The sequence below is a fragment of the Zootoca vivipara genome, chromosome 6 (genome assembly GCF_963506605.1).
Source record: "Zootoca vivipara chromosome 6, rZooViv1.1, whole genome shotgun sequence".
Taxonomy (NCBI): domain Eukaryota; kingdom Metazoa; phylum Chordata; class Lepidosauria; order Squamata; family Lacertidae; genus Zootoca; species Zootoca vivipara.
This window is the reverse complement of record NC_083281.1, coordinates 66,162,556-66,190,065: the sequence shown is the minus strand read 5'-3', so window position 1 is coordinate 66,190,065 and position 27,510 is coordinate 66,162,556. Positions and strand designations below refer to the sequence as shown.

The window sequence follows — 27,510 nt, the reverse complement described above, 5'->3', positions numbered from 1 at the left end:
TCGCAACAAAGAATCCTTGCATGAAAAATGTCAAACTATTTCTAGAAGCTTTGCAAACTATGTATTCGTCCGATAGTCATATGGACCAGACTAAGGAGGAACTTCATAATTTACGCCAAGGAAAAATGACAGTTCACGAATATTGGGCGAAATTCACCATGCTGGTGCACAGACTGGGGTGGGAACTTGAGTCAGCCCCAATGCAAGCGGCGTTCTACTTGGGCTTGCATGAGGAGGTGAAGGATGAGCTCTCGAGAGGTCCAAAGCCCAGTAATATGGATCAGCTGAGCAAAGCGGCTCTGGCGGTGGGGGTGAGACAGGAATCCCGGTGGAGCGACAAGCAAGCAACGCGCGCAAAGCGGGCTTGGTTCCCACGGTCGCAGGAGAAGCCACTCCCCCAACAACCCTTTCAAGCCACGCCTGGGGCCAGCCAGGACCAGGAACCCATGCAGATTGATAGCGCGCGCGGGGGGGCTTTTCAAACCCCAGCGGCGCCAAGACGCAAGGAGGGAAGGGGCGGGAATTGCTTTCTCTGCAACTCCCCCCAGCATCTCGTCAGAGACTGCCCACATCGCAGGGAGTGGCAAGGAAAGGCGGGAACGGTAGTGCCCTCCCCCACTGACGCAGCACCACAACAGGGAAACGAGAAAGCCTGGCTGCAGGAGACAAGGGGCAGCAGCCAGGCGCAGTCAGCAGACAACAGCCCCAGCCCACCCACCCGCGCAGCGAGGAGCAGAGCCAGCCCACCCCTCCCAGAGCAGGAGTGGTTCTAGAAGTGACGCTAACGCTCCCAAATGGCTATCCCCTGACGGTCCTCGCCCTAATTGACAGTGGTGCCTCAGCCAACTTCTTCTCGAGAAACTTTGCAGAAGAGCACCAGATCCAGCTTCTGCAGCTGGATTTTCCCCTGCACGTAGCCACCATTGACGGCAGAGAGTTGCTGGGAGGGGCCATCACTCATCAAAAACCCCCCCCCATGAGAATGACGGTGGGAAGGCACTCAGAGACACTGGCATTCAACGTCACCACCATCTCAGACCCCCCCCCATCGTCTTGGGCATGAGCTGGCTGGCGCGCCACGACCCCTCCATCAGTTGGCACCAGAGATGCATCACGTTTGGATCAGACTTTTGTCTAGAACACTGCATGCAGCACCAACCAGGGGAGGGGCCTCCGATAGCCACGGTGGCCACCATGCACGTCAAAGGGGGTGAGGCGATCCCCAAGCCGTACTGGGACCTGCAGGAGGTCTTCAGCGAAGCGGAGTCCGACCACCTACCCCCTCACAGGCCTTTTGACTGCCAGATCAACCTGGTGCCAGGGGCAACTATACCCCCAGCCAAGCTGTACGCCATGTCAGATCAGGAACTGGAGGATCTGCGCGCTTTCATCGACAAGAACCTCAAGCGGGGGTTCCTCAGAGAAAGCAAGGCAGCAGGGGGCAGCCCGGTCTTCTGGGTGGACAAGAAAGACACGCAACAGCGCCGTCTTGTGGTGGATTTTAGACAGCTGAATTCAGTAACAGAGCCAGTGGCTTTCCCCATGCCCAGAGTGGATGATCTACTGACAGCGGCGCGCAGGGGCAAGGTTTTCACCAAGCTAGACCTGAGGGGGGCGTACAACTTGATCAGGATCCGGGAAGGCGATGAATGGAAAACCACGATGTTCACGCCTCTGGGCTCTTTTGAATATCTGGTGATGCCCTTCGGGTTGCAAGGGGGCTCAGCATGCTTCCAGGCCTTCATGCACCACGTCCTGGGGTCCCTCCTCTTCAAGAACTGCTTGGTCTTCCTAGATGACATCCTTATCTATTCCAATGACCCAGTGCAGCATGTGAAAGATGTCAGGGAGGTGTTGCAGCGCCTGAAGGAGAACCACCTGTATGTGAAGCTGGAGAAGTGCAAGTTTCACACCAAAGAGGTGGACTTCCTGGGCTACAAGCTGTCAGACAAGGGGCTGGCGATGGACAAGGACAAGGTGCAGGCCATCCTGGACTGGCACAGCCCCAGGACGCGCAAAGATGCCCAACGCCTACTAGGCTTCGCCAACTTCTACAGGAAGTTCATCAAGAACTTCTCTCGCGTTACGGCTCCCATCACTGACTGCCTGAGAGGCAAGCAGAAGTTCAGGTGGACACCTGAGGCGCAAGCAGCGTTTGAAAGCCTCAAGAGGGTGTTCGCCTCAGACCAGAACCTGTTCCACGTGGTACAGGATGCGCCCCTACGCGTTGAGACAGATGCTTCAGATAGAGCTGTGGGCGCCATTTTGTTGCAACTGGACGCCAACAGAGAGTGGAGACCCTGTGCCTTCTTCTCCAGGAAGCTGACCCAGCCAGAGCGCAACTACACGGTGTTTCATAGGGAACTTCTTGCGATCCACGCTGCGTTCCAGCATTGGAGACACTTCCTGGTGGGCGCCAAGCACCCCATCCAGGTGTGCACAGACCACAAGAACCTGGAGTTCTGGAGAACTGCCAGGGTGCTCAACCAGCGGCAGATACGGTGGGCAGAGTTCTTCTCGAACTTCAACTTCTCCATCCACTACATCCCGGGGGAGCAGAATGTCAGGGCGGATGCCCTCTCCCGCAAACCGGAGTACATGGAGGAGGAGGCGCCACCGGCACCCAGGCACATTTTCCCCCCGTCAGCATGGTCCTGCGGAGCAGCAGTGGTGAGCGAGGCAGAACTCACAGCACTAACGGCAGCGGATGAATTTGCCAACCGCATCTTCAGAGAACTGAGAGGGGGGAGGGAGCAGGCAAAAGACTTTGCAGAACGCAGGGGGCTGCTTTTCTACAAGGGTGCACTGTACCTGCCCACCACCCAGCTTAGACGTAAGGTCCTCCAGCAGCTGCACGACAACCCAACGGCGGGTCATTTTGGAAGGGACAAAACCGCTCACCTGGTCATGAGACACTTCTGGTGGCCAGGGGTGCGGGAAGATGTTCGAGACTATGTACGGGGCTGTGACACCTGCCAGCGGGCAAAGGTGGTCAGAGCAGCGCCAGCAGGATTGCTGGAGCCCTTAGCCACACCACACAGGCCGTGGGAAGTGGTGTCCATGGACTTCATCACAGATCTGCCTTCTTCCAGAGGCAAGACCGCAGTGTTGGTGGTGGTGGACCTTATGTCCAAAATGTGCCACTTTATACCGTGTGCCAGAGCGGTCTCTGCAGAAGAGACAGCCAAACTGTTTGTTGACCACGTCTTCAGACTGCATGGATTACCTTTACGAGTTATTTCGGATAGAGGCCGCCAATTTGTTTCCAGGTTCTGGCGGCGGCTCATGAACCTCCTGCAGGTGGAGGTCAGCTTGTCGACGGCTAGACACCCGCAGACCAATGGACAGGCGGAGAGGGTCAACGCCATTCTGCAGCAGTACCTGAGATGCTACGTCAGCCAGAGGCAAACAGACTGGGTGGATCGCCTGCCACTGGCAGAATTTGCCTACAATAATGCAGTGCACGTCTCCACAGGGGTGTCGCCCTTTAAGGCCAATTATGGGCGGGACCTCCGATCTTTCCCAGAGAGGGAGGGGGAGGAGGAGGAGGGGGGCCCGCAGGCTGAGGATTGGGCAGAGGAACTGGAGACGGTGCACCAGCAGCTCAGAGAACACTTGGAGAGAGCCAAGGAAGCGTACAAGAAGGGGGCAGATCGCCACAGGCGACAAGGGGAGGTCATCAGGGTGGGGGACAAGGTTTGGTTGTCCTCGGAGGGCCTTCCCATCAGAGGGAGGTGCAAAAAGCTGGCGCCCAGACGGTTGGGCCCCTTCACGGTCACGCAACAGGTCAACCCAGTGGCCTTCAGACTGGCACTGCCAGAGGAAATGAGGGTGCACCCAGTGTTTCATAGATCGCTGCTGTCGCCGTACAGGGAAAGCAGCAGGCTCAGAGGCAGCGAACAAACCCCCGAGGGAGGGGAGGAGAGGGGAGGCAGGGAGCAACTCAATGAGGCCACGGCCATCCTTGATTCACGGAGAGGGGTGGGGGGCCTGGAGTACCTCATGGCATGGGAGGACGCTCCACCGTCTCAGAATGAATGGGTCCCAGCCACTCAGATACAGGAGGAATTCTTGGTGGAAGAATTTCACGCCCTCTTTCCCCACAGACCCAAGCCCTGGCACATGGAAAGGGAGGGGGAGGAGGGGGAAGCACGGGAGAGCAGTTCACCATGGCGCTGGGAAGCGGAGTTTGAGGAACCAGAAGACGAGGTATGGGTGTCACCGAGATCCACCCAGTCAGAGGAAGAAGCCGATTGGCAGCACATTTTTACCCGCACTAGCTCGGACGCCACGGACTTTTTGGGATTCCAGTCCTCCCAGGCGGAAGGGGGGGGCTCGCAGGACTGGGGGGAGGTGTTCACACCAACGGGTTCGGAAAGTACTGAGTTCTTAGGCTTCGAGTCGTCACCGACACCTGGAGGGGACTTGGGGAGGGGAGAAGGAGAGCTTGGGAGGGGGGTGGATGTGAGGGACAGGGGATATCGCGAAGTCCCTCCCCTCCTGAGTTCAAGCCCATCCCCGAGCACAGGGGAAAGCAGAGGGAGCTCCGATTCCAGTGAGGAAGCAGGAAGTCGTGTCCGAGGCTCAGGCAAGGTAGCGGAGCCAGGGTCCCAGGTGGGACAGGAAGGGGCAAATAAGGGGGGGAGACCCATCCCCCCAACTCCGGAATTACGCAGAAAGAGGAGGGGAAAGAGGATGGGTCTTCCAAGGCTTTTGTGTTGGGGAAAGACGCGCCAAAAGCCATTCGGAGGTTCTGCAACATAATGACCCCATCGTTCTGTGTAAATAGCAATGACTTCAGCACTGTAAATACGCAGCACCAATAAAGTAATAAAATGCAGAGCTGCGTAGCGTTGTTTCTCTGAAGTAGCCTGCTCCGGCCACTGTGACAATACCTCATGATTGTCCCTAAGAGCAGATGCTTCAGCTGCACGCTAGATATTATCTTTTTAGTAATACAGTACAGGTAACTAGCAACTTACACACATTTTATTCATGCGGATTCAGCTATATGTTTGGCAATAAAAAATAAAAACATTTTTAAAAGGGGCGGGCATCCAGGAAAAAAGACTTTGGCAATCCCACCTGCCATTGAACACAATGTGTTTTTACCATATGAAATTTGATTTACGTGCTATCCCCAGAACATAATCAGCAAAACACAGTTCACCTGACATTAGCAGGAAGTTTACCAGTATGTCGAAGTGCAAAATATCAGCAAGATCAAACAGCTTAGGGATGCAGTTTTGGGACAAAAACAGCCAGGGAATGGAATGGACACAACAGGGGCCATCTGGGAAGTGCAAAGAGAGTTAAACATGACCTCACAAAACTGGTGTGCATGTTTCTGCATGTTGACTTTTGAAGGTCAAGAGCTTGGGGCCAGGTTACCCAAGGGATGGCCTCGTCCCATATATCCCTGCCCAGCCATTGCGCTCCTCAGAAGGGGCATGGCTGAGAATTCTGCATGCCCCAGATGTTCACCTGAAACTGGGCTTTTGTGTAGCGACTCTAGCCCTCTAGAATCAATTACCAGCTGAAATTAGGCAGGCACCTGAAGTCTTGATGCTTAGCTGGCTACTAAAAATGGTCAGTGGCTTCAGGGTATGAAGTGGTTTATAAATTTGTAAATGAAAATAAATGGCCTGTGAGTTAAGACACCCTGGCTTAAATTGAAGATTAGGATGGCCAGCATAATAATTAGTGTTTGACATATCACTTCAGTTCATACAAATGATTATCTTGTCACCCATTGTGCAAAATTTCAGATGTTCAGTGATCTCATATTTAGGGCTCATGAGAAGCAATATCATTTATGTTCCCTAGACATTCTACCATATTAATCATTGTGACCTTAAAGACTCCGTGATTTGACAACATCAAGAACCTCTGCCATCTAACTGTTATGTAGTTAACTACTGTTAAGCAAGACCTGCTCTTTCAAAGAAAAGAAAGATGCATTCTCCTAGATTCATGCTATGCTTAACATGCAAGAAAAAAGTATTTTACAGCCCAAAAGGAAAGTCAAATGAAATATAAAGAATATATTACACTAGTATTTGGTCACGCCAAAATGTCAAAAAGTATACTCTCTTGGAAAATTTATGCTCAAATAGCAGTCACTATTAATAACAAATTTAAAATCAAAGGGGTGTTTTATGCTCACTACTATAAATTACAAGGGACCCAGGTGGTGCTGTGGGCTAAACCACTGAGACTAGGGCTTGCTGATCAGAAGGTCGGCGGTTCGAATCCCTGTGACGGGGTGAGCTCCCGTTGCTTGGTCCCAGCTCCTGCCAACCTAGCAGTTCGAAAGCACGTCAAAATGCAAGTAGATAAATAGGAACTGCTACAGCGGGAAGGTAAACAGCGTTTCCATGTGCTGCTCTGGTTTGCCAGAAGTGGCTTTGTCATGCTGGCCACATGACCTGGAGGCTGTGCGCCGGCTCCCTCGGCCAATAATGCGAGATGAGCGCGCAACCCCAGAGTCGGTCACGACTGGACCTAATGGTCAGGGGTCCCTTTACCTTTACCTTTACTATAAATTACACCATAATTTACTCCAAAATGTTTTGAAAGTAAATACTAGGTTCTCATAATAAAATATTAAAATCCACAGCCACCTACATAAATAGAAAAACCAGAATGCAGCATTTCCATCAATATTATATCATAGCTGCCAAGTTTTCCCTTTTCTCGCGAGGAAGCCTATTCAGCATAAGGGAAAATCCCTTAAAAAAAGGGATAACTTGGCAGCTATGTATTATATACAGCTAATATTGTTACATTTTTGGTTATTTACCGTATTTATATTTAATTCTGCTTATTAATTTAAACATTAATAGTTATGTATACAACTCTTCATGGCAACAATGTTCAAAGCTAGAGTCATACCTATATGGGTTATTAAAAAGACAATAAAGTTGTTTCATAACTTCAATGAATTTGAGATGGGGGAAAAACAAAGCAAGCAGCATTATAAAGCTTATTTCTCAACACTTTTTTGTATTTTTTTCTTCCAGTTTATACCACAAAACTCAACAGTTGGCAGTAACGAAAGCAAAAATAACAGTCTGCCAATTCGCACAGAAACAAACTGAAAATGTGTATTCAATTTTGGAAGATATGGCAGAATGCTGTATTTTTTGAGATGGAAGACACTCTAAAGTGAAGTGTGCAAAACGCATTTAGAGCTAAGATTTAAATGCTATTTAGTATTCCATCTCAAACAGCTGAAAAGTTATCAAAACCTCTCCAACCCCCCTCCTTTAAACAGGATCCTATACTTCAGGATAGTTCTTCTTACTAATGGATTATGGTTCTGCCTCCTTATATTGGTTGAACTACTAACTACTTTTGACTAATAGCAAGGTAAAAATGTACTAGCTATAGCAAAATATAACCCTCCCAGAAAAGCATTACCTACCTGCCCTTGAACATTTACACGCTTTCGCTCTTGCAGGTGTTGATTAGAACTAGGAGGATACCAGGGATGATTGCAATTTTGAGACTGAGTCCGAACAAGGTGGGAGGGCTCTGTCACTTGTGGGGTAACATGATGTTCTAGGTGGTGTTCTAACTCATTACTTGAGCTGTCCTGCACGAATGTAGATTCATTGAACTGGGGAAGGAGATCTTCCTGAAGAAGAGTTTCTGGATCAAGTTCCGTAAATGATTCAGCTTGAGATTCAACTTGATGAAGCAAGTTCTCATCCAAAGACGAAAAACCATTGCCTTCTATAGGATCACTGAAATAGCTCAGCTGAGGACCAGAGCCAGCAGGGGCAGAAAAGTTAATGTTCACTGCAGACAGCTTTGAACTACTGAAGCTGCCCCGAGGATGTGCTGAATGCAACACATGGAAATTATTTGAATTTAAAGATGGACTTGAGTTAAGGAGGTTATCTGTATTTTCTTGCTTGGTCCCTATCTGAGGAACAAAGGCATCACTCTCTGGAAAATCAGATAGAGAATGAGTTTGTTGACTAACAGAAAGAGCTGTCGAAGACTGTAGAAGACTGGTAGGAGAGACATGGTTACTAGAGTAGGAATAAGGAGGTGAAAACTGTGTATTAACAACAGAGCATGGAGTTATAGTAGAAGAGTGTCCATCAAAGTTTCCTTCTTGATTCCCACAAAAGTGAGGTGAGTTACTTGTAGTCTGAGAAAATTGCTGAGCAGAGATACACTGTTGTGAGTCTGAAAGAGTAGCACCTTGAGGTGCATGAGAAACACTGGTTCTATGTGGAACAGACGCATTAACCTCCATGAAGTTTTCTGACTGACTTTGAGTGTCCTCTCCTGCATTGATGCCATTTCTGTTTTGCTTCGACTGCAATGAGGCACACGGATGGTGCTGTTCGCTGGCCTGAAATAAGGCAAAATCATGGTGCGCTACAAAGCTTTTGTTCTGCTGCATAGATTGTGAACGACCTTGGTGAAAAGGGGATCCATTCTGATTTGAAACACTGCTAGAAGTTTGGTGTCCCCACATTGGGCTTCCATCTGCCACATCAGGAAACATCCCATTGGTTTGGCTTTGGGGATGGATGGGTGAGCAATTAAACTCAGTGTGTGGTGATAAAACATTTTCAGCTGGGCTGCTGAAGGACTGGTTTACTTGAAGTTTCAATGAATCATACTGATTTAGCTGCCCAAATTCATTTATCTTTTGTTGAGTTTGAGTTTCCTGCACATGGTTTAACGAGTCGATGTGTAAAGGTTCAAACTCTGCACCCAAGTTCAATTCATCAACAAGTGAAACAGGTCCAGTTTGTACAAAAGCATCATCAGACAAACCTTCTAAGGTATCACTAAAGAGGTTGGCATCATCAAAAAAGTCCATCATAGGATCTGTCATCTTGATATATCTGTGCTAGTTTGACACTACTCCAAATGGAGTCAGCTAGCCTTTCGGCAGCACACAGCAACAGAGAATTTGCAGTGGTCAACACCTTATCTAAGCCATGTCCACATCCATTAGCACATTTGAAGAAATAATGTCTTGAAGTGTTTAAAATACCCTAGGCAAGAGGGAAAAAAGCAATTAAGCAGTTACTTTAAAATGTTAATGTCTGGGGCTGTATTTTAAATTACCACCGCCCCCCAAATCATGTTTTGGTCTCCTGTCATGTGGCACTTAAAATACAGAAATGTTGTTGCAGATGGACTGATGTGAACCCAAATATCCAACTTTCTGATATATTTCCTGAATATGCATGCCACTAATCAATTGCTATAAAATACATATGTTTGCATTAGACACGTAATCTTTTTACTATATAGGAACACAAGCTGAAATCTCAGGTCATGCCTTTTACACAGTAATCTTATCTGCTTAGAGCAAAGGAGTTCTAGTCACCTCCATATACAAAAGCAAAGACATTAAGCAGGATAACTTAATCTTCAATTAAATGCCCAGAACATTTCAGAAGGAAGGGTTGGTTAACAATCAAACTGGGAAAACCTGTGTTTGTCCATGACACTGAAAGTAACTATCTGGTTAATAGAGTGTAACTACCCTTTGTATGCCTAATACCGTGTTTCTCAAAAAATAAGACACCGTCTTATATTTATTTTTCCTTAAAAAAACAACCACAGTGGCTTATTTTCAGGGGATGTCTTCTTCTTCTTCTTCTTCTTCTTCTTCTTCTTCTTCTTCTTCTTCTTCTTCTTCTTCTTCTTCTTCTTCTTCTTCTTCTTCTTATGTATGGTACAGTTTAACCTACAAGGTTAAACTGCCTATCACTATGGCTTATTTTCGGGGTATGCTAATGAAACAACCCCTGTGTTGCAGACTTGAGTAAAATACCAACAAAAAGGAGGCAACATGTCGACCAATTCCATGGGCGAAATATATCTGTTTTTACCCCAGCAGGGGTTAAATATGTGTATGACCCCTGTTCCGCAGATTGCTTACAAACGCTAAGTTAAAAAACCGAAACAGTATGATTACCTTGGATCACTGTCTCGCATGTTGTTATATTTTGCAAAGATAAAAACAGATATATTTCGCCCGTGGAATTGGTCGACGTGTTGCCTCCTTTTTGTTGTTATTTTCGGGGTATGGCTTATTTTCGGAGTATGGCTTATTTTTGGAGAAACACGGTAATACATGCAGTTAACAATCAATTGTGTCATATCTATAACACTTGATTTCATAGCTTTATTTTGCCCCCACTTCATTCTTTTACATAGAAAAGGAGTCTTTAATTAAATGTTTGACAAACAATCATGGATTCAATTTTAAGAGATGGTTGTAGATTTTGATGTTTGATTATATTTGAATAAATCTGTCAATTTTTTTAAAAAAACTAGCTTCAAAAATATTGATTTTTATTCACCATGGTTTATTGGGACACAAGTTGATAGAATGTAGTGCTATGTTATAATAAGTTTCATATAAGGGCTTCCACAGTGATTGCAAAACAATCTTCAACCATGTCAATATGGATTTTTAAAAGACTGCTCTAAAATAAATGAGCTGTAAATTGCACCAATATATGTGAAGTACAGTGGTACCTCGGTTTATGAACACAATTGGTTCCGGAAGTCTGTTCATAAACTGAAGCGAACTTTCCCACTGAAAGTAATGGAAAGTGGATTAATCTGTTCCAGATGGTCCGTGGAGTACTTAAACTGAAGCATTCATAAACTGAAGCGAACTTTCCCATTGAAAGTAATGGAAAGTGGATTAATCCGTTCCAGACGGGTCTACGGAGTACTCAACCTGAAGCGTACTTAACCCGAAGCATGGGTGTAATTGGTTCCGGAAGTCTGTTCATAAACTGAAGCGTTCATAAACTGAAGAGAACTTTCCCATTGAAAGTAATGGAAAGTGAATTAATCTGTTCCAAATGGGTCCGCGGCGTTCGTAAACTGAAAATTCATAAACCAAGATGTTCATAAACAGAGGTTCCACTGTATGTGGTTTAGCATGATGGGAAAGAACTTAAGGTTCAAATGCCCCCCCCCCCACACCATCACCATCCCTGCCACTCCCCCTCCTCTTTAAGTGCATTTGCATGATTGTAAGTTTTCTCTTCTGATTTGACTTAACCACAGTTTAGCATTAGATCAGAATTCTAACATTTGGTTAATCTGAACTAGCTTTCTAAACAATGATGCCAAATTAACCATGTGGCTTGTTTGTAAACCTAGTTTTTCAGGTCTGATAAAACTACTTGTTAAGCAAAAGCTAAACCGACCGGAACCCATAATTCCTACCAGATGGGAGAAAATGTGAACCCAAGGGCTTGCATAGGATCACTAACATCATGTTACACTATGATTCTAGTTACAGGTAGGTAGCCATGTTGGTCTGACGTAGTCGAAATAAAATAAAAAATTCCTTCCAGCAGCACCTTAGAGACCAACTAAGTTTGTCATAGGTATGAGCTTTCATGTGCATGCACACTTCTTCAGATACACTTCAGTTTATCTGAAGAAGTGTGTATCTGAAGAAGTGTGCATGCACACGAAAGCTCATACCTATGAAAAACTTAGTTGGTATCTAAGGTGCTGCTGGAAGGAATTTTTTTTATTATGTTACACTATGGTTTAATATGATGTCTGAATGTAAGTGTCTATCTGTTGATTTCCTCCTTGGTACATCATACTTACAACCATAGTTTATTTATATTTCCAGGCTGTCCCCTCCCATCATCTCAGTAAATGTCATGACAATCCTAGCTCAGGAAGCTCATGCTACTTTTTAAAATAAGATTTATTACAACTTCTTACTTTTTAAAAATGTATTCTTTCAAGGAATTTGTTGATTTGTCATCAAAAGGGCTATAACAAATTTCTGTAAATCTATTTCAGGCACCCCCAAACTCGGCCCTCCAGGTGTTTTGGGACCACAACTCCCATCATCCCTAGCTAACAGGGCCAGTGGTAAGGGATGATGGGAACTGTAGTCTCAAAACATCTGGAGGGCCGAGTTTAGGGATTCCTGATCTATTTTATTTGCAATGATATGAAACCTCCAAGATAATGTGGATCAATACTGGATTTTTACTATTTATGTTTTTGTTTGTCAGTGACATTACTGTTATGACTCAGTTCAGTATTAGAAGGGGATTAGACAAATTCATGGCTGGCTGGCTATGTACTACCATCACTGTTGAAGGCAGTTGTGGGAAATCACAAGGAAATACAGAATGCTGTTCTTGCAGGCTTCCCATAGGTGTTGAGCTGGCACTGTGAAAACTATGGTTTGATACATTTTTGTGACATTGTTTTGATCTTAAGTGGAGGGTTTAATCCCTACCAAGCTGCTGAACTTTCAAGCAGTTTTACCGGGGGGGGGGGGTCTTCAAAATTTATCAGGTTCATCTACTCACATTTTGAGGATGTATACTCTCATTTAACATTATTATTGTTCAATCTTCCACCTCAGGTAGAGTCATAATACATTCTACACATTATCTAACATTTCTGCATTATAATTTATGTTGCAGCAACACAAAAACTGACCATATCAATTAATTTAGCTACCATGGTAGTTCCTACATAAACCCACCACAAACTATATCAGCATATCCATTCCATAGCTCTTGACTAAAGTAATACCTCTTAACTTCAGTACAGTCACTTAAGGCATTTCAGTTAACCATATGTAAAAAAGCAAATAAGCAAGTCCAAGATCATAGAATCATATAATTCTAGAGTTGGAAGGAACCCCAAGGGTCCTCTAGTCCAACCCCCTGCAAGGCAGGAATCTCAGTTAAGGCATCCATGACAGATGGTCATCCAACTTCTGCTTAATCCAGAAATATCTAGCCAATGGAAGCTACTGCTGTTGTGACTTGCCACTGTAGTTATACTGAATAAAATTAAGTTTTAACATAACTGTCACCAATTGTGGATAGTATCCAATGCATTTGTTCTGTTAACACGAAGTTTCCACTTGCACAATGGCTCTGTACCCCTTCCTCCCTGCTAGCACCCTACCCAAATCTATTCCAGAGATTTGGGGGAGCCCCAGGAACAGATTTAGGGGGCACATGGGGAAAGGAGACAGAGAGGAACTTCAGATGTCCTTGCACTAACTGAACGAGTTTACGGAATACAACACTGTATTTTTTACATTTCATTTCTATCTGACCTCACTGTTTATATTTTTTCTCTACCTGCAAACTGGGCATGCATATCAGTATGGACTTACTATCTGAAAATACTACTTTGTTTGCAGAGATGTAAAACAATGAAACTGTTCCAAGAAATATAGATCAATGCTAACACAATTTATCATTGAAGTTCCTATGTTACAAGGATTTATACAAGGTCCAGATTGGAAACTCCACTTAAAATGCTAAATCACCACCAACAAAATGATCCACAAAATCCAAATTACTAAAGGTTTATCAGTGTCATCTGCTCCAACATCCCTGAGAATTCTATCCAAGATTAAATTGCTTAACATTTCAGTCTACACAAGTATGCATTATTATCCTAAATAACTTTCCTGGAATTTCAAATGTAGCTTACTTCCAAGTAACACAGAACAAACTTTAAGAATCAAGTTTTATTTAAAATCACTGACATTTACTTCAGCTGAAACTTCAATGAGATGCAGGAAGATTTTCTGCAAATTCAATGGAGTTCAGGGGCTACTCCTTCCCACTGCAGCCATTGTGCCCCTTTTCACAACACATGCAGCATGAAAAGCCATGGAAAATCTGCAGAGTGTGTGTGTGTGTGTGTGTGTGTGTGTGTGTGTGTGTGTGTGTAAGAAAGAGAGACTGGAACTGCCTGAGCATCTGCACAGGAGTCTTAGAAACCTGAATTTTAAGAAGACAGTGTAAACCATACTATTCTGAGGATTATCAGTTAACCATATACACTCTTTTAATGTCCAACAGTGATAATAATTGCTTGAGCATGCGTATTTCCCAAAAGGCATTGAAATTCAGGAAGTATGATTACGCCTTTTTAAAAAATCATGTTTTCATTTGGTAAGTGTATTAGCATCAATTCATTCAACTTACATCCACTGCACTGACAGATCTGAAAGTTTCCTGAAACAAGAAATTTGAGAAAATATCCACACCTTTCAGTGCAAAGAATGCAAGATAAAAAGTCAGTTCCTTAGTTTACTCCATTCTGGAATTCCTGGTGAACTGAACTGCATAAAAGAGACCATACAACATCGACTCCTATTCTTGCCAATCGTCCCTGGAAAATAATGAAGGCCAGGAACACAAATTATCTATTACCCAGGGGAATCTATATATGTCATCTTTGTAATTCAATGACATGGTAGAAAAATAGGTAATTCGAAACCATCTGTTTAGATGACAATTAAACTGGCAGAACCACAATATAACTGGACATAAGTTGTATACAATGCTTAGAGCTCAGATAGGTTAGAATTTGTTGGTCTTTCATTTGCTGTTAAATTTGGTAAAATAATCAAAATAATCCTTACCCATTAATATGAAGTGCATTTCCATTGCAAATGTCTTACATAATCCTAGGAAATCCTTGATCCCCAAAAGATAATTCATTAGTATTAGTGATCTGAAAGACAAATTACAGTACTGTATTGAAGAAAACCACAAAATTTCAAAATAATTGCTTGCTTCAGTTGACTTCAAATACCATATATTTGCTTAGGAATGCTATCTGAAATGCTTCACAGCCTAAAAGTAGAAAAATTGGATGCCCAAACTAAACATTCCACAAGTACAAATATAAACTGGAACTGACAACAGACTCACTCAGATCAAAACAAAACAAAACAAGAACTTGTGTGCTAGTGCATCATCACATTTTATCATTATTGCACTGGTTGAACAGCTGTACTTCAGTCGGTCTCATTCATGGCACATGTCCTGTCACCACAAACCTCAAATAAGTAAATACAGTGGGACCTCGACTTACAAATTTAATCTGTTCCGAATGCACACTCAAAAGTTGACAACTTCGTAAGTCGAGTTTCCCATAGGAAAAGCGGTTTCCTATAGGAATGCATTGGAAATGGAAAAATTTGTAAGTCGAGGAAACCACATCTAAAAATTCGCAAGTCGAGGAAACCGCATCTAGCTGTGAATGGGTTTTACGTTCGGATGTCGAAAAAATCGTAAGCGCGCGGCCACTTTTTCCGCTCGTAAGTCAAAAACGTCGGATGTTGAGTACAGTAGTTCGTAAGTCGAGGTCCCACTGTACTTAAATTTTAATTTTAAAAAATGCAGTCTCCTGAAAAATCCATACAGTAGAACCTCTACTTACGACCGCCTCTACTTGGGCCCGATCCAAGTTGTGACCATGGCAAACCCGGAAGTAAATACCAGGTTTGCCGTGGTTCGTGCATGCACAGAAGTGGCTCCTGCCGTTTGTGCCTGGGCAGAAGCGGCTGCACATGTGCAGAAGTGTGCTGCCGCCAAATGCACCTGCGCACAATGGTGCTTCTACCAGCGACCCGGATCGACTTATAGACAGACTTCTGGAACTGATTATGTCTGTAAGTAGAGGTTCCACTGTATTTGTAACAATGAGGTTACAAAATTAACCAATATTTAAATAAAATAAAAAATAGGAGTGTTTATGAGATTGAGAGTACCCTTTGGTTTTATGAACTTCCTCCCGTGAATTTTAAAGAAAGATTAAAGTTTGCACGTTCTGGTTAAAATTAATCATGGTTAGCATTAATGCCAAATAACACTATACCATGGTCAATGCTGTAAACCAGGGAGGAGAAACATCTGACCCTCCATATGTTGCTGAACTTCCATCAGTTCCAGCCAGTAAGGACACTGGAGTCCAACAATATATGGAGCACTACAGATTCCCCTTCTGTAAAGGGATTGGAGCCAGGGTGGGTGGGGAGAGTGAAGAGAGTCTCCCAAACCTCATGAATGAATTTTCAGAGTTGCAGATAACTACAGTGGAGAAGAGGGAGTTGGGAAGCCACACTGCAAGAGTAAAGGCCCTGCTTGCACTTCTCAGGATTCATCCTTCCTTCTAAGCCCTATGTTTCACAGCCTTGATGACAATTTATTTTAATAGAAACACTTAGGGATCTTGGCTGTCCTCATGCAGCAGGGTCATACAAAGTAGCAACTAATTAAACTACTTTGTTTTTATTTTTTTTAAATTATTTATTTATTTATTTTTAAACAATATTGACAGCAAACAACTTATTTCCAAAATACTGTAGGAGCTGTAGAACCACAGATTTGGAATTTCCATAGTAGTAACATGCACAATAACAGATTTGTTGTTAAGCCAATATAACATATAAAATAATAAAATATGAATTAATCAAACTACAATTTTTTAGCATATATTCTGTCCAACTCATACCTTTATCAGAAATTACAGGGAAATACTGTCCCAGAGCCTCTTCTTGTAATCAAGGAAGACATGTCATTTCAGCTGCAAGGTTCACAAGATGACCTCATGTGCATAAGCCTTGGTTTATGTCAGGGATGCAGTATTTATATGTTCTATCATATATGTTCCTGTGAGACCCTGTTTAGTTACCTGCTTAGGCAGAGGCAACTAAACCCATAAATCTCCAAGACAGTCAGTTCAAAACTACTCCCTCTTGTCATTTAGCAAATAAAAATAACCACCTAGATGTGGCACACGCTATTCAACATTACTAGAGTTAAAATATAGATCTGCAATCACCTCAGCAATTAATACATTTTGTTGAATGATTCTAAGACAGATGCTTGATAAATACATTCTAGCTTCAGAACAATCACCATACCATTTGAAGTACTGTAAAAATTGGTTCCCTTTGGTGGGTCACACTGTGTCACATTGTGGTCAATCACAAATACTTCCTTGTAGCAATACTGTCAGTACAGCAGAAGAACTGGGAAAGAAAAAAGGGGAAAACCCAGATTATTATGAAGGTTAAGATAGAGCCATCACATAACCAAACTGCAAGACAAAAACAGCTAACAGTCTGCAAATAACTTTGTAGCCTTTTAAATAAGTATTTCTGAGGTGGTATGCAAAATACATAACATGGTAGTCAGATAAATGTGTGTGTATACACATATATTTAATAACAAACATTGATCATGCATAACAACCTCAGGAATATTTATTTCAAGTTCTCACAAAAATATATATACAATTTTCATTCCTGCTTATACTATGATCTATATTTATCTGTAAATATTTTAACATGACATTCATTATATGCCTCAAGCTGTCCTCTAATTTCAAGCTCTTTAATTAGGACCCATTATTTCCCCCATTTGTGTCTGAGAAGAGTGAGAAACGTTTCTTAACTAAGCAAGGATCATAGACAATTATTTGAACACACTCAGAAATAATAACCAATATGAACACTTCTTTAAAAAAACAAGAAATTATAAAATATTTGGAAATTCAGAGGCCAAATTTTCCTCTCCTCTTCCCTCCACAAAATACAAGAGATACATAATAATTACATGCATGAATACAAGTGCTTTGAACAAAATTTCTCCAAGACACACACCATACTTAGTAATACTAAGTCAAATGCTTAGTCCTCAAAATACTCAGGATGTACTGTCTACATACGATAGCAAGAAAATAAAACTGGCTATTAGTTTCTGGTGTTAACAATATTTTTCAATTCTGTGAAATCAATATTTTGCAATGTTAAGTATTTACTGAATAAAGGCAGAGAGAGAGAGAGAGAGAGAGAGAGAGAGAGAGAGAGAGAGAGAGAGATTCTTGTGCCTTCAAAACCGACAAAACAGCATTTTCTGGAGCAGTACCCTGGTCCTGGAATGCTTTCTTCTGCTTTGCTTAACTGTTTTTTATTGGTTCAAGCTTTAAATGAATAACAACTGGATATAGGCTTTTTTACTGTTTTACTAAGTTTAATGATTATATTGGTAGTATTTTTATAATTATTTTTTCACCCAAATTTTGTAAGGTTTCTGATTCCTAAGGCAGTTTCGTAAATCAACATTGCTTCTATTTCCACCTCCAGTGGAAAATACAGGAATGTGAGACTCACTCTGCTGATACATTGACAACATTAGATGTTTAAAACTTTAAGAAATTAACTGATGAAAGGAACCTCAATGACTCTCCCAACATTAGCTGTCAGTTGAGATAAAAATATTCAAAGTGTCTTGCAATGTTAGAAACTTAATCTAAGGCTACAGCTACAAGTAGAAACAAACTGACCAGAGATCTGACCCAGAAGGTATTTTCTTAAATTACATATTTTCAGAAACCAAGACAACAAGGGTTTCTATAACATTATACTTGCACGCTTACTGGTAAAGAAATATTGTTACCTCATTTGTTATTGCATGAAATATTGTTTGTAGCATTTCCAGAATAAAACAGAAAGGCTTGTAAACACATATGGTGTTCTAAAATGTAAAGAGCCAGCTTTCTTCCTTTATTTCCACAAGCTGTGGCTAAAAGTTTTCATACAAACTTTTATTTTCTAGTAATTTTGGAAGGTTCTTACTTAGCATTCTAAACCCTGGATCTACCATGCTGAAGGGGGTTTGAATGAGATAGAGGTTCCCCTCTGTCTGGCTATATCAGAATGCTCCAGTGCACCTGGCTAGTGGGAAGCTTCTGCTGGCAGATACAGTAGAGGTATCCTCCAGAGCAGACAGATGGACCTGGGCCAGTGCAAAATCCATTGGACCCAGAGCTAGCCTTCCTGTCATCATGTGACAACAACAGGCCCATCCCATCAGCTTTTACTGTGCCAGTTTGGAAGCTGTTGTAGCAAAGAAACATTCTTCCTGCTTCACTCACATTCCAATTATCTGGCAGTTAAGTCAGATAAACAGTAAGAGAGTCTACATTTTTTTCTGGTCAACTTTTCCCAAAATATGAAAAAAAGGAAACACATCAATATTCACTTTTAATAGGACATAACACTAATTGTGGACTAAAATGATGATTTTACAATTGGAATACTTGGGGGAAATTATAATTGACCCCCATGGAATCTGCTGGGTGGGCAGTTTAGCCCTGTAATCCATTTGAGAATCCTAGACCTTGGTTCCATGAGGATCTTGTAGTCCAACCCCCTGTAATGCAAGAATTTTCTCCCAATGTGGGGCTTTAACATATGACACTGAGATTAAGAGTCTCACAATCTACCAACTGAGCTATTCCTCATGTATGTTTCCTCTCTATTAGGGTACTTCCAAACCAGGCACATTCACTCATTATAATAATTCATATAAAGGTAAAGGTAAAGGGACCCCTGACCATTAGGTCCAGTCGTGACCGACTCTGGGGTTGCGCGCTCATCTCGCATTATTGGCCGAGGGAGCCAGCGTATAGCTTCCAGGTCATGTGGCCGGCATGACAAAGCCGCTTCTGGCAAACCAGAGCAGCACATGGAAACGCTGTTTACCTTCCCGCTGTAGCGGTTCCTATTTATCTACTTGCATTTTGACGTGCTTTCGAACTGCTAGGTTGGCAGGAGCTGGGACCAAGCAACGGGAGCTCACCCCGTCACAGGGATTCGAACCGCCGACCTTCTGATCAGCAAGTCCTAGGCTCAGTGGTTTAACCACAGTGCCACCTGGGTCCCTAATAATTCATATACTACATGCTAATTACATACAGGTTATAAAATCATTTTCTTACCACACTTAAATGTAAAGCTTCCAAGCGGAATAGGAGATGCATTTATTTAACATGTTGCTTATGGTATAATTAGTTACAATTTACATTGTAAGCCAGTGAGTACTGGTTCTTCAACATGAATGTTACCTCCAATGCAAAATTAGCTACAGAAAAGCTAAACAAGTTGCAGACTAATATTCTAGCACACAATAAGAATGCTAGGTAAAGGTTTCCAATGGTTCAAATTATTTCCACCTACCAAGTATTATTTCAAGTGCACATGAACTGACCATTAGCAAAGTATCCTAGCATTACTGCCACCAACAGAAAAATTAGGCTTCTGTTGTGGAAAGTCAGGAGATTTTAATGACTCCTGGATGGGGGGAAATGGCAGGCTCTACACTCACTTCAACTTTGATTCCAAAACCAAGGCAGTTGATAAACCCTTAAGAAATCACTCAGAATTCTCGTACTGTATTCAAACATATGTCAATTGAGAATAAAAAGCGTTTTTAAAAAGAGGAAAACATAATGCAATCCAACTCCTAAAAGACTGAGAAATTGATGGCACCCACCTGTCTTCTATACAATCTGACCCAAGGTCTAAAAAAACAGATATGTTTTCTTAAGACCTTTTACAAAAACAGGGATATAGAGATGGAAGTATTTCATAACAAGCAACGAAAAGTAAGTCATTGAAAATTTGTGTATTTAAAATAGCATGTGCAGTGTGCTACTTACTTTACAAAACATGAACAGACTTTTATTAAGAACCACCCTCATATCAAAGGGCAGATTCACTAAGGGTGCAATCCTAAGACTTGAACATAATTACATCACAGAAATACATCACTCCAAGTTTTCTTTCTTCAGTTTTTCAGGTATCAGAAAGATAAATATTCTACAAACTCAAGTTCAAGCAATAGCCTTCCCCTCCTAATTAGCACTGTGGTCTAAACCACTGAGACTTTTGGACTTGCCGATCAGAAGGTCAACAGTTCGAATCCCCGCGGCGGGGTGAGCTTCCGTTGCTTGGTCCTAGCTCCTGCCAACCTAGCAGTTTGAAAGCACGCCAAAAAGTGCAAGTAGATAAATAGGTACCACTCTGGCGGGAAGGTAAACTTTGTTTCCGTGCGATGCTCTGGTTTCGGTGTTCCATTGCTCCAGAAGCAGCTTAGTCATGCTGGCCACATGACCCTGAAAAACTCTGTGGACAAACGCCAACTCCCTCCGCCTGTAAAGTGACATGAGCGCTGCAACCCCAGAGTCGTCTGTGACTTGACTTAGCTGTCAGGGGTCCTTTACCTTTACCTTTTTAAACCTCATCCATTAAGTAACTTGATGCAATTTTCAGAAACAACAAAAGTCCTTGACAATAATGAGAGTTAAATTACACATACATTCCTTTGACTTCAAATCAGTGGTTTTATCTACATTACAATGGCATGGTTTGCAAGTCATGCTAAGCCAAACCATGAATTAGCATAATCAATCAATCAATCAATCAGATTTTATTCGACCGTCAGTCAGAAATAAACATTTATCCATACAAAAATTAAAACATTTAAACATCTAAAAGAACTTAAAACTTAAACTGACAATAAGAAGTAGGCTATTCATTTAGACCCATGGATTAGCATAAACATGAGAACATTGCAGCTCCCAGGGAGGAGATTGCCACCACTTTGCTTCCCCTGATGGTTTTGCTGCTGCACCACACTGAACTAAGACATGGATTGGCCTATCATCTTGTCTGAACCCAAGTTTGTAGTTTAGCTCTCTCCAGAGTAATCAAGAGCTGTAAACAAAGAACAAACCTTGGTTACAGCTTGTGGTTAGTCTGGAGAGAGCTAAATCAGGAGTCCAGATTTGGATAACAAGCTAAGATACCATGGTTTGGCTTAGTTCAGTACAACACAGCAGCAAAACAACTAGTGAGAAGCAAAGCAGTCCAGAAGCCTGCACATTCATGTTCAGCAATTGTTTGGTTTACAATGTAAGAACCAGGTCAGTGCCACAAAAGCAACAAAAAGGAAGTATAGTGAACTATAAATTTTACTGTAGACCCAGCATTTCCTGGTTTATGCAGAGTTCTGTATGTGTATCATTCCCACTAATAGTGAACTTGGGTTGCTGAGTGTTATCCGTTTGAAATCAAGCATGGCCACTCAGTAATAAGGTAATGGGGTTCTTGGTGATCTCTCTACCATCACCAAAGTCTGAAAATTTGCAAATATAAATTAAAATGCTTTAAATCATCAACAACTACCCAAACCTGACCAGCAAGAACCCATGAGCTTTCAGGTACAGTGGTACCTCGGGTTAAGAACTTAATTCATTCCAGAGGTCTGTTCTTAACCTGAAACGGTTCTTAACATGAGGCGTGCTTTTGCTAATGGGGCCTCTTGCTGCCGCTGCGCCTCTGGCACACAATTTCCATTCTTATCCTGGGGCACAGTTCTTAACCTGGAGCAACCACTTCCTGGTTAGCGGAGTTTGTAACCCGAAGCGTCTGTAACCTGAGGTACCACTGTATGTTGATGATAGCTTGGCCTATATATGTTAGAAATACTAGAGTAAGTCAATACCTTGTCTGCAGATTCACACTATATGGCAAACATAGGAATTCCTGTCTTGGCTACCACATTTTATTTGTTTGGAGAAAGCAGACACATAGTGCTGCCCCAAAATCGTAGATTTCACCACTGCTTTCTATAGGCAGCTTTTATTTCTGTCCAGGGGCCAGAAACCAGAGGCCAAGCAAAAATGTGAGTTTCAGTAAAGTCTATGGCAGATAGCAGTTGAGACACTTAAGTATTAGGGTTTCAGTTGAATATGGGCCAGGTGGGGGGTGGGGCAGGGGGAATGGACAGATGGACTGAAGGGCAGGAGAAGAAACTAGCCTGCTCAAGCCCCTGACAGCTTATTGCACGTATCTTGGAGAGGGCAGGAAATAGGGAAATGGCATTTATTCCCTTTTCCACTCTACAAAACCCTACCACCTATATAGCAATGAAATGCTGAAGTTTGACTGAAAGAAAATCATCCACCCTTGAGAGACCTGAACTACAAGGTTCCTATTTGAGGTTCAATGGCACACTGAACGGAAGACAGCACAGGGAGGCCCTTTAGTTGCAAGGTCTCACTTCTATGTTGATTAACAGCAATAAAACAGTCTATTACACTATTTTGTACAAAAAAGTTACTGAATACTATATTTCAAAAATGTGTGAATCTGTCTAGTTTTCCTCTTTATACCAAGCATTAATGTAACAACATGCAATATACAGTGGTACCTCGACTTACGAAGACGATCTGTTCCGCGGCCGTCTTCGTAAGTTGAAGTCTTTGGTTGTCGAAGCGCCGCTTCTGCGCATGCGCCGATTGCGCATGCCGCTTTGCACAGGCGCGGGGCGCGCACGTCAAAAAGACTTCCGGGGTTGTCGACTTCGGAAGTAGAAACCTTCGGAAGTCGAAGCGTTCGGTTGTCGAGGTACCACTGTACACTACTGATAGTTCTTTCATTTATGAGATATCAGTACAAATGGCAGGCCAATAGTCACAAACTAAGTTTCTAAACAGAGTTTTTGTCAATGTGTATTTTCATTTCCTATTAATTTCATGAGAATGATCATTTCTGTACTTTCCACATATTTAAAATGAGAAAGAGTATCAGTATCAATGTGGTTATTACTGGAAGGTTATTACATGTTGACCAGAAAGAAAATTCCAGTCCCTCTTTTGGATGGATGCATCTGATTGAGATATTATTTGTGATATTGTAATCACATGCAAAAGTTTAATCTACCACTTACAGAAAATACACAAGACATAGCATCAGAAATATCAATGTTTAACTGTCTGTAAACCCTATAACCTAAGATAATGAAGAAAAAGACACATGAGGCAACAAGTGGAGCTACAAAGCAGCAATACAAGAAGGCTCTTGAGAAAGATAAACATGACTGCCATGAATTTTGAAACTCTAGAAAATGTATTCAATAGTCACCAACCTTTCTCAAGGACAATCACCTTTCAGACTTTTCAAATATTGGCCAATAAATACCAGCCAACTACTTTTACTTTCACTACACTAATACTACTGATGGAAAACCACTCATATTCCAAGCCCTTTAAATTTAGTCAGTATCTAGCACATGAGGATTACAGCTTGGAATCCCTACATTACTCCAATTAAATAACCTCCATCAACAGAAATGTCTATATGATGAAGAGTCTATACCTCATCCTTTTATTTGGTCTACATAACAGACCTTTATCAAATGACATAAGCAACTTCATTATCCCTACTTCCTCATTAGCAGAAGACAGTGTCATCCAAACAGTTTACAATATGTTATTACTCTTTACTCCCACATACTCCTTCAACTTTTTATCTGATTAGATGATCCATGGAGCAATGTGCTGCACCTAGGCCTGAATTCAAATTTCAGTTCAGAAATGCCAGGTCACACCAGCTTTTCCCATCTGTAAAAATAATGATCCAATCTTATCAGACTATGGTCATATTGAATAAAAATATGATAAAGCACTGTTAAATATATAAATTAACATGTTTTTACAGTACTGTACATGATTTTATCCAAAAGTTATTATGCACTCATCTACTTGCACTACATCTACCATCTAGTGCTAAAGCAATTCCAGTACAATTTTCAAAATAAAAATGAGCACTAGGGCTGCTACTTTCATTTTGAGAAGTTTCTTATAACTTTCTGTTAACATTCCCAACCACACTGGTCTCAACCCTACTTGCTATATTGTGATCCAATACTAAATTTCTACACTTCTGTTTTCCCAACAACTGAAATCAACATGTATTTATCCCAACTTTCCAGCAAGCTGTAAGTAACTTTTCCACCTTTTGACCACCTTTCTATTACAACAGTGCTCTGGTCTTCAACAGGTGGCTCAGGGCTAGAGGTCCAATCACAGGGTGGTCCTGGCAGAGATGCCACTGCTGTTTTGTTTTGTGAAGAGAAGCAGCCTCCTCCTACTTGAAATTGGAGCATGCGCTACTGAAAAGCTGTTCCTCCTTCAATTATTTGTCTGCAGGGAGAGAATACAGTGGATGGAACAGCACACACTCAGAAGGAAAAGAGACGTAAGAGGGAGTGACCACTTTTAAGCTAAAATGTAACTCCAATGAGTATATTTGGTAGCTGTGTCTCCCTATGCAGCTCTACTGTCCCTTCACACATTGCAAGCCTGAGTGTGACACAATGTACATGTCCAAAGGGCTCTTCCCATTTGTTCTGAGGCTGTATCCCCATATTCCTATGCTTGGCTCCAAGCCATGAGAGAAAGGAGAATGGGGGTAGCAATAGCTGCACAGCCCACCAGTACTAGGCAGAGACTCTCCAGGTGCTTGTCTCCTCCTTTGTACACTGACATCAAAGTGCTGGGTTGGCAAGGAAGAAGGTAGGTGAACAGGTCATGGAGCACAATGTGTAAAGTGAAGCTGCTGGGATGAGTTCTTCCAACTGCTTGGTGGCAGAGGATTCAAAAGCACACCTTAAACACAGCATTTCCCTTAACATTCCATTTCCTCCTGGGGTGCATGGCTTCAACCCTTAAGTATGAGCTCTGCCCCTTTATCAGTCAGCCCCTCCTCTTGACTGCATGGGTACTTGGAAGTGGGTCTTGTGCTACAGACTGGAGTACCAGGTGACTCCCAGTTCCTGACAAGTGGAAGATAGTAAATACATTTTATGGAGAAGAGTTGCCAATTTACCAGTAGTAGAAGAAGGCACCAAAGACCATGTGAGAGTATGTAAAATGCATATGTGAGTTTCTGATCTGGAGATATGACCAGAGGATAATTTTTGCCAACCAATGTAGCAGGCAGCCAACTACATCCACGCCACCAGAGAAGAAGTATACCTTGCCCCCAAACCTGTTGTAAAGTGGGGTGGTGATTAGGAAGCTACTTCAAACCACTCTAATGACCTCCTCAACATGCAAAACATATCCCTGCAGAAACATTAAAGTAGCCCATCTAGACCAGCACCTGTTTCCCACAGTGGCTAATCAGATTCCTCCAAGAAGCCCACAAACAGGGCATTAAAGTAACAGCCCTCTCTTCCTCCCAGCAGCTGTGATATAGCGGCATTCTACCTTTTAACTTGGACGTTCTGTGTCCTCACCAAATTTGATGTGAAGCACATGTCCACCATTTATTACACCACCTCTCTGTGTGTGTGACACACGCATATTGGGTGGGAGGTGGTGCTCATTACTACCCTATACACCTCATACACAGGTAAAAAGTACCCTGCTGGATCAGACCAGAGGCCTTATTTAGCCTTGCATCTAGACCAGCACTCTGTTCTCATGGTGGCCACAGGAAGTTCACAAGCAGCACATAAGGGCAATAACATTTTCTAGCTCCTGATCCCCAGCAACTGGTATTCGGGAGGGATACTGCTACAATAGCACTATATAGCACTAGATAGGTATGCAGCCTCTATATTATGCTGTAGGCCAGGAGTAGGCAACCTAAGGCCCGTGGGCCGGATGTGGCCCAATCGCCTTCTCAATCCGGCCCGCGGACGGTTCGACAATCAGCATATTTTTACATGGGTAGATTGTGCCTTTTTATTTAAAATGCATCTCTGGGTTATTTGTGGAGTATAGGAATTTGTTCACCCCCCCCCCCCAATATAGTCCGGCCCACCACATGGTCTGAGGGATGGTGGACCGGCCCCCAGCTGAAAAAGGTTGCTGATTCCTGCTGTAGGCAATATACACCTGACTCTCTCATATATATATGGGGAGGTAAAGCCAGGGATAACTCAAAGAAGAATGGAGTGTATGTGTGGCATAAGAGGGTTGCAATCATTGCTCATTAATCCCCCCCTTCAAACAAGTAAAAGGACTTCCTTCCCTAAACCGTCTTGGGCTAAAAACTGGTGAAGGAAGAAAGCACTGAAGGCAAAAGGGGGTTGGTAGGAGGGAGGAGCAAAGAAAGGACGCGGGGAAAGGGGGAAAAAAGAAAAAGGTGGAAGAGAGAGTGAGGGAAAGACAGCTTAGAGAAGGTGTGACAGAGAGGCGGCGGCGGCGGCGGCAGCAGCAGCAAGGCCCAAGCTGCGCCTTTCCTTCTCCTCGTGTGAACGCAGAGTGGGAGCTCAGGCTGGCAGCGTCCCTGGAGATGGGTGAGGGTGAGCGTGTGGGAAGGGCAAGGCACGACAGGGCCTCGGCTTCTCACGTACTCACCAAGCCCGCCAGGGCAGCCTCCCTCGCCCTCTCCCTCCCTTTTGCGCGCGCGTGTGTGTGTGTGGAAGAGGTGGCGTCTGAGGCGATGCCCCACGCCCGCCTCGGCATGACAGTTCGACCCCGGCGGCGGCCACCGCCTGAGAGGACTCGCGGTCCTCCTCCTCCATGTGGTTAAGGGTGGCATAAGGGAGAAGAAGGCGGCGGCAGCAGCAGCAGCAGTGGGCGAGGAGGCGGCCACTCCCCTCTTCCTCAGGGAATCCCCCCGTTTCTCTCTCCCCCACACACCCCACCACCAACCCCCCACCCCACCCCGCCTAATTTTTCCCGCCCACCCGGGCTTTCTCCTTCCCTCAGCGCCTCCTTGCCTGAGGGAGGGCAAGAGAAGGAAGTGCTTACCCGGTGGCGGTGGCTGAGCCTGAGGAGGAGGGCGGGTGGCTGGCAGGCTGGCAAAGGCCCTGCCTGAGGCAAGGAGGTGGCGCGGCGGCGGCGGCTGAGGGGAAGGGGGGCGGGGCGCGACGCGGCGTGATTCGCTCCCTGCCCCCGCCCTCTCCCTGCTCACCCCGAGACTCCCCCGTCCCCTCCCCTTTCCCTTTCCCGTCGTCGTCCGCCAATAGCCTATTGGAGGAGCCGCCCTCGCCTCCCTCTCCCCCCCTCCCTCCCTCTCCTCTCTCCTCACGGACTCTCTCTCTAGTTCGCGAGCGCCTTCCCTCTCAC

At 43.6% G+C, this 27,510-nt stretch overlaps 1 protein-coding gene across 7 annotated transcripts in view; it reads right to left on the bottom strand.

Moving 5' to 3' along the window:
* CHD9 (chromodomain helicase DNA binding protein 9) overlaps positions 1 to 27,297 on the bottom strand; it is an 86,171-nt gene extending 58,874 nt beyond the window's left edge. For 4 of the 7 annotated variants that reach the window (XM_035121166.2, XM_060276072.1, XM_060276071.1 and 1 more), the window contains exons 1-5: positions 27,193 to 27,287; positions 24,443 to 24,630; positions 16,721 to 16,828; positions 14,432 to 14,523; positions 7,427 to 9,023 (exon numbers count right to left, since the gene is read on the bottom strand). In XM_035121166.2, the coding sequence (XP_034977057.1) occupies positions 7,427 to 8,860 (1,434 nt within the window). In that variant the 5' untranslated portion in view covers positions 8,861 to 9,023; positions 14,432 to 14,523; positions 16,721 to 16,828; positions 24,443 to 24,630; positions 27,193 to 27,287. Of the gene's footprint in view, positions 1 to 7,426; positions 9,024 to 14,431; positions 14,524 to 16,720; positions 16,829 to 24,442; positions 27,070 to 27,192 lie in introns of those variants that run through there. The other 3 variants (XM_035121168.2, XM_060276074.1, XM_060276070.1) reach the window with 3 other exon arrangements.
* Positions 27,298 to 27,510: the final 213 nt, after the last annotated feature.